Genomic DNA, 8,277 nt, shown 5'->3' on the forward strand with positions numbered 1-8,277 from the left:
CCCGAGCCCCGCGGCGCTGGGCTGAGGGTTCGAGTCCCGCCCCCGCCGGCGGGGCTGGGGCGGCCTGGGACAAGGAGAGAATTAATCATGTGAAAAATTAGTAACAGGAGACGAGTCAGAACCCGACTGGATGTTACAGCATGGAGGTAACCACTCCGCTCAGCTTCTAAACAGAACAACTGCAGAGACAGTTGCCTCATTTGATAGACCATTCCCAACTAAACCCGTCAGCTTATAAACAAAAATCACTGAAAAAAAAGAATATTACTGGTAGAGGACAGGGTGTACGATGCATCACCCCCTTGGATTTAACCTCACAGTGACAGGAGAATGTCAGATCCAAGACTCTGCCACCTGGGAGCATCTAATGTTATTAAATTGCACAGTGAAATAACAAAGCACCAGACTGATGCTGGAGGCTGTTGGCAGGAGCAAGGAGAAGCTGAGCAGCAGAGCTGGCACCCCACCCGACCCGCAGCCTGAACACGGTTTGGGGAAACAAACAGCAGTCACTAGGAAGTTGTGAGAATTACCACCATTCTTGAACTAGCTGTATGCAAAAAGCATCAAGCCACTAAAATTGCCTCACCTAGACCAGAAGGGTCAGATTGTTTGGAATTACGAAAACTGGCTAAACATTTCAGGCATACTCACGTGTTCCTCAGGGTTTCCACTTAATAGAATAAAATAGTTCAGTTGGCAGGGACCTCAACAATCATCTAGTCCAACTGCCTGACCCCTTCAGGATTCATTTTCCTTTGTTAACAAACTTTTAAAAATGTTTCTCTCATTCTGATTTCTGAAATTATATACAGGTAAATCAGAGGTATGAATTTCTCTACATTAGCCACATGCTTCATTCACTTAAGGTCAGCAGAAAGGACAGCAGATGAAAAATAAGCTTTTAATGACTTAAATTATTATTTTACTGTAAGATTGTTAGAGGAAAGCAGCCATAAAGAAAACAGAAACTGTATATTCAGTGAGGAACAGTAATTTTATTTAAATCTACTTCATGCATAAGCATGATAGAACCCCAATTTAACTTTGGCAAATATCACAACAAAAAAAACCAACAAGCAGCCTATACAGAACAGTGAAAATGCCAAGGATACGGGTTCTCTACAGTTTCACTGCAGAGCAAATGGATTTAGAAGCCTCACTTTGGCTACATCATTTATAACCATATCATTAAATAAAGGTAGTCTTTCACTATCACTTCTTGACTTCTCCAAGATCTTCAATGCTATCATCATCCACCTAGGGAAAAAGAAAAGGCCAAAGCACAGCATGTTAAGTATATTTTCTTCTTACAGATCTCACTCAGTATTCACCACCGTACATTTAATGAAGTGTGGGAGAAGTATACAGCACCATCTGAGATTCTTTGCTGTAAATTCCATGCAAGTGACACTTGCCTATAGGACATGGCCAAACCTAGAGTGCTCTGAGTAAAGACAGGCCTACAGAGTTCTTCCAGAAAGAACTCCAATACCAGAAATACCACAACAAGGGAGAGTCAAAGAAAACGCTTCCAATTACAACAGCGCAACCAAACCCCTCAACCAGCCCCAAATTAGCTCATCTCTTCTTCTGAAGTACAAGTGGTTTGGGGATTTTGTTTTGTTTTTTTCTTTTAATTTTTGCAATCTTTTTAGATTTTGAAAAAGAGGATGGCAATGTAAGAATACTTAAGTATTCACCATTATAAACAGTCACAAAGGAGCCACAGATATCTGACAGTTGGACTTAGCCTGACATGCCTTCCTCACTGTCATATCCACAGTAACAGCATGAGAATTAATGTTTCTTGGACGACAGAAGCAACGTCTGACTTCAAGTTTAATCACTCCTTAACCTAGTCATTCATAGGTGGGAATGCATCAACCAGTCTCTTATTTTTGCACGACAATCTGTGCTGCCGAAGATGAAACCCTTTTTTCAAAACCATTGGAAAGTCACAGGCTGCCGTGGAAAACCAGAGTTTTGGCAGAAGAAAGGTTTGTTACCTCAGGCCACTTCTCCTGGATTACATCGATAATGTCATCTGTAAAATCCCCCTGAATGATGATTTCGTCTTCTCCTGTTACTGAGGCACCGCAGGAAAATTTCTGAGCAAAGAACCTTTGTGCTTCCTTAAGATCAATTTCTGTTGATGGGAAAAATGGACAGTTTAAGTACAGTATTTTCTCAAGTTTAAAACCAAAATCTTTTTTTTTTTACTGTTGAAAAACTAGTGGCAGTTTACAGTTAAAGCTTTGCTACCATTTCCACTGAAAGCAAAAGTCTGCTGTTTACATACAAAACAACTGACTCCACAAATCTAGCAAACTCTTAAAGCAAAAATTGCTGAATGTCCCCTAACACATTCTGTTTACACAGGTCTATGCTACACGCACTCAGCAGAAAAGCACATGTAAAACTGTTTAAAAAGCACCTCCACTTCTGAGTAACTCCCACAGCCACTGAACAAGTTTCTCCACAGAAGTGCTTCGGTATGTTCTTTTCAGAAACATGTACCAACAATTCTTGAGATTGGCTTCCAGCACAAAGATGCACATCCAGTTCAGATCGACCCAGTGCCTACTACCAATCCCTCAAGAAAACTGATGACACTCTCATCCAGGAAATATGTTAGGTATCTTGTTAGTACAACCAAGGTGAAACCTTACCTTTTTAATAGAATTCATGATCAGAGTGTGAAGTAAGATGTTGTTATAGATATAAACACCACGGGGCTGTTTACAGCTGAACCAAAGCTATGTAGGACAGCATTGTTAGCGTACTTTGGTAATGATTTGACTGCTGTACTAGAAAGGCAGTTAAAGCTTACTTAATCAGTCTCAAGAATAGGTAGAAATAATTGTCAGGAACATAGCTACAAGTTTGATGGAAATAAGCATCTTTTTGAAAAGAAACGTGCTTCTAATTAAAGGGAATAGACTACTCTGAAGTCTAACAAGTGGACTGCTATTGGAAGCCCTGTTCCAAAAATAAACTGCAACCCTGTTTGTTTGTAAACACCATGGAAATAAAGACTTTAATAACTTATCACTGAGGGAAGCCAGTGTACCTTTGTCATGCTTTGGAACTGCTAAAAGCACCCCGGGACTGCCAACTCGCACAGACGGAAGCACATCGCTCAATGTAATACAATCAGAAGGAATACCATGAGGTTAAAGGCAAGCACATCTAAAGCAAATGAAAAAAAATGAATAACAAAAGTCAACTCACCAAACGTTGCAAGGCCACATACTCTTGTGACATATTTTTTCTTTGCTCTAGGAATTTTAGCTATTGTAACTTTCTGTGGTACAGTCTTCTTTTTCTGTTTTATCTGACCTCTTCCACCTTTAAAAGAGAGTACAAGGTTACATAATTAGTTAAATGATGTCATACTTGAAGAAAGCATATAAAGTCAGATTTCATCCCTATAAACAAACTGTTTTCTTCTCATCTGTGTTGGTAAACAGATCTACTCTGCACATTGTCTCACATTCAGGGGTTTTTTATTTTTATTTAAGAAAGGTCCAACGTAATCAAAGCTCAATATTACAATTACTTCTGAAACAGAAGTCAGCTACAGTAGTTGACTGCCAAAATTCCACATGATTTAACATCTTTCTTGCTGTTTCTAGGCCAACCTGAGGGAGCATTTCACATATCAGGCATTTATTAGTCTGAGCAAAGCATGCAAAAGATAAATTCCACTTATTAAGATTTTTCAAATCAGATTAAGATCTCAGTTAATTTGGTATACAGTCATCAAGTTACTCCAGGGTAACCAAAGCTCCATGTTGAGACTTCTCAGCATGAAAACCTCAAGAATTTATGACAAGCAAACTAACCTCTCGTGACTACACTTTTTTTCGTAACATGCAGCACTTTCAATTCTACACTACTCTAAATTGACGTCTGATAATTTAAGACAGTAAATTTCTGTCTTAAAATATATTCAGTAAATTTCTGCAGTGTCTTAGTAAGTTTTTGCTTGTTTTTCCTTACCCTCCTCTCTTACGGTCAATCCTATACCATCATATGTAACACCATACTGTAAGCTTTCATGAAATTTTAGGCTCTAGGAGAAAATCCCTAAATATTTTAAACACTTCCTATTTTAGAACCAAAACCTGGACTGTAAACTAACCATACCACACCACACAATAAATTCATGTTGAAACAAAATGTCCTGAAGTCTCTGGGAAAGGCATGTAAGCTACAGAACGTAAATTACTGTTGTCACTACGCACAGCCTACCGATAAGGTAAATACAACTGGTTACCAAGACACAAAAATAAAACATCTGCAGTGATATGTGGCTTAAAAATCTGAATCTTATTGGGCTATTAACCATAATTTCTGAAGCACTACAGATCCAACTGACACTACAGGCAGATGCATATTAACAGCACCAGCATTTTGATTTATGGGGGAAAGTATGTTAATTAAACAGAAAGAACTCCCAACGATAGAAGATAAAATTGTGTTTAAATTGCTTCATGTATTTTATACCTTCCAAAATTGGTTTTTGAAAATGTTTTTCACTAGCATGGATAGGAAGAGACATAGCTGTTAATGAAGACATACACGATAGTGTTAAAAGCATAAAACCAACTCCTGTTACGTGAATACAGAGGAGGGGTGGAAGGAAAAAAGGCAAAAGCAGTGTCATGTGGCATTAATAGAGGAAAGAAGCCTTTGTTCTCTCTGCAAGCAACCTATAAACTGCTGTTAAACAGGGCAGAAACAAGTATTCTGGGAGGCATGCCAGCTGATTTTAGGTTGAGAAGAATTACTCCCTGAATAGGGGCAATAGTAATGACAGAACAACGAGACACATGATGCAGGTCATCTTTCACTTGCTGTTACTACTATCCAATTCTTCCACCAGCATAAATCACTGCACTAACTCTGTTACCACTGGAAGAAAGATATTTGGTATCTTCTGTGCAGAGTCAAAGTGTAGCTAACAACCAAAATGCAAGGAATCTGTGATATAGTCCTGATCAGCAGGTGAGAAAGGGATGCCTCAAACTCCTTATAAATCAGTACCACAATCAACTATTTAGACCTTGCCTCTCTTTTGCTTCTTCTTCTCTTCTTCTTCTCCTGCATTTCCTTGGCCTTCTCCAACCCCAGCTTCCTGTTTAGGTGAATTTTCTTCAATGCATCAGAAAGGAGCAGGGAGAAGAAATGAGAACAAAATTAGCGGTAAGACAACCACAGCCTTAAGGAAGAAAGGTACAGGGATATTTTGCAAAATCCATAAACTCTTTGTTTAAGTGCAGCAGCCCCGTGACTGATGTGTGTTACATCTTCACGATGGTACTTATGCAAATTAGACTTGCCTTAGCTCAGAGATGCAGCTACAATTTCAATACAGTCTCCTCACATAATTTCCACAGAGAGAAGTTAATAATGTTAATATTGACATTCCAAACGCAAATCAGCAAGTTCCCTGTGATTAATGTCCTTTCCTCCAGCCATCCACAGTAGACTGCACACACATAAATTCTCATAAACTAACTTTGATGGGAAACAAGTACATGGATGACTGGTTACAGCAGGAACCTTAAGAAAGCTCAAACATTATTTCTGAATCTACACATTGTTTATTCAGTGTTCTCTGACATCATCAAACATATTTTCACAGTATCCAAAAGCATGGTAGACTCCTAAGGAAATTATTAACTCTCACACTTGATACAGCAGAAAAAGGAAAGAGATCAGAACTGGATAAGCTCAGAGACTTCTGAATATGTCTAAGGGCACATATCAGTTCGAAAATAGAAAAGATTCTTACCTACTGTAAGTTTTGCAAACTCATCTGGAAAATTCTTTTCTAACCATTGTCTGCATTTAGTCACATCAGGCATGTATTCGCAGTACTAGAGGAGAAAGGACATATGAATGTTGTTAGCAGAGTAACTTCAAAATACATCACAAATACACCAAAATGTATTTGCTATTCAGCTTGGCTATTTCTCCTTAAGATAACTGAATACAAATACTAAACTAGTGCACAAGAAACCTCGTGTCATCCCAAAGATGACAAAGGCTGAAGCACAGAACTGCCACAATTAACAAAAGATCAGAAAGAATCATCAAACAGGAATCATAGGACAGAAAGAAGAAACTTAGACAACAAAAAAATTAACTCACCTCTGTTGGTAATGAACAGACTGGAGAAAGAAGGGAGGGGGGGGAAAAAAAGAAGAGATTACAAAAAGTTTTCCTCTTACAGCCTTAGCATTAAATTCAAAATGGTATTTTAAAGTTAGGGTTGATTTCTTACATCGTAACTTCTGGTTGTAACCACACATTGACTCAAAATTATTATTTTATTGATACCATCCACATTTTAATTTTTCTCTCATTAGCTCAGATGCTCTGCATTAGGCTAACACTATCACAGCCAGAGTAGCCTGGAAGGGAAGGAGATGCTTGCTTTGGGAAAAGTTACAGAAAGAAACACCGGTTCTACCTGAGGCAAAAGATTTACCTAATAAATCACCACGTGATTTGGTTAGCTTTCCTTTTTCCAAGAGCTGCCAATGTCCAGAAAAGGGGCTCAGCCCCAGAACAAATCCAAACCAATTGTGCAGACTTCCATGCACAACAGGGATTCTTTCCTAATCCCCTGCAACCATATTCAAGCAGAAAGCAAAATAACAAACCTTTCAAAAAAACCCCAACCTGTCAAGATTATTTACTTTCCGTTAAATTTCATTCACATAGCTACAAATGTAATGAGGAAAGAATAATTCTAAACACAGTGCAACAATTACTTTCATAAATTCTGACTTTATTTCTTATTGCTATACTAATGCTCAGAGGCCTTTTCTGTGCTAAAGGCTTTACTGGCTTTCTGCAGGAAGATACCTCTGCTCAACAGTTCACAACCTGAGCACCACTCCCACTTCTTCTGAACACAAAGTTGTTAGTACTTCCATCTCTCAGAGGGAAGACCCCCACATTTCACCAAAAAAGCTTCAGATAAAATACATAACATGAACTATTTCAGAAAGACAATCAGAAAGGTCAAGCTGACCACGGTCGAGCTTCTCAATAAGAGCTAACCAAAAGAAAGTCCCCAATTCTCCTTTCTGTCAGGCTGCCCTCACAAACAGCACATTGTAAGAATCGTAGACAACTGCCCCTTCAGCACTTGCCTCCGCAGTAGAGAACCCGAAGAGGATAGTCAGCATCTGACCTGGCACCGCTCCTTACGTCTCCTCTGCAGTCAGGGACCACAGGCTCAGCTACATCTGTGGCCATGTCACAAGCCTAGAGGTCACAGAACAAAAGAATCAGGACCCAAGTTCTGGGTTAAAGTTATTCACATCTTTCCCAACTCAACAAGAATCCCAGAGAAAATAGATACAATTGGAAGAAACGCAAGAGTAATCAGGGGAAGAAAAAACTGGAGACAAGAAATAATGAAAAAATACGGGGAAAATGGCTGCAAAAGATACCACTAAGCATGGAATTCTAGCACATAAGGGGAAAAAAAAACCCCAAGTGCCACAAAACGCAGCGTAAAATTAAGAAAGCTCTGCAAGAACACCACATGGAATTACAGAACATACTGGGTTAAGCAAAATGTGAAGTAACACGTTAAATCAGTGGCATATGAACAGTACGTGCACTGGAGGAGTTGTGGGAGGTACTGCCAATATAGTAGCAAAGAAAAGAGGTCACTTAAATCAGCATCTAAAGTTACAATCTGATCCTAGGACACTGGCAAAAAAAAACCCCAACAACCCACAAACATCACAAAGCAAACAAACCGAACTCAACCCACTAATACCTTTAATAATGGTTTACACGCACAAATTTTCAGGCTTAGAAAATAGGTATCGACTGAGAAGGGGGTTGCAATGCATAGGAATCGCCCCAGGATCACGGGAGGAAGACTCCGAGCTGTTCCTGGGCAGTGAGCTGGGGGAAAACGTCAGGGCGGCCGAGTTGGTGGGGGGGGACCGCGGGGAAAGGCAGCGGACGGTCACAGTGAGGGGAAGGGTGCTGGAGCACCCGTGGAGATCCCAAATGGGGGAAGGAGGGTGCTGGGTAGCAGGGGGTAAAAGCGAAGGCAGGTCAAGGCGCGGCCGATCACCGACACGGGGGGGGCGAAGGGCGCCGGGTACCTGAGGGGGGGGAGATGCTGAGGTGCGAGAGGGATCAGTGCGAGGGGAGGCAGAGCCGCGGTACCGGAGGAGTGTCGGAGCTGGGGGAAGGATGCTGGCAGCCGAGGCGAGAGGCCGCCCGCCCGCCGGC

General features: G+C 40.5%; 1 protein-coding gene across 1 annotated transcript; it reads right to left on the reverse strand.

Annotated features, from left to right (window-relative positions):
- Positions 1 to 978: 978 nt before the first annotated feature.
- Positions 979 to 8,271, reverse strand: DENR (density regulated re-initiation and release factor). The gene is made up of 8 exons (XM_026860039.1): positions 8,148 to 8,271; positions 7,173 to 7,287; positions 6,163 to 6,182; positions 5,804 to 5,888; positions 5,077 to 5,160; positions 3,235 to 3,351; positions 2,010 to 2,149; positions 979 to 1,260 (listed from the first exon to the last, which is right to left on the reverse strand). Exons 2-8 carry the CDS (start codon positions 7,276 to 7,278, stop codon positions 1,216 to 1,218), a joined length of 597 nt encoding a protein of 198 aa, XP_026715840.1. The 5' UTR covers positions 7,279 to 7,287; positions 8,148 to 8,271; the 3' UTR covers positions 979 to 1,215.
- Positions 8,272 to 8,277: the final 6 nt, after the last annotated feature.

Source organism: Athene cunicularia, assembly GCF_003259725.1.
Source record: "Athene cunicularia isolate RWA chromosome 15 unlocalized genomic scaffold, athCun1 chr15_part1, whole genome shotgun sequence".
NCBI classification, from domain to species: domain Eukaryota; kingdom Metazoa; phylum Chordata; class Aves; order Strigiformes; family Strigidae; genus Athene; species Athene cunicularia.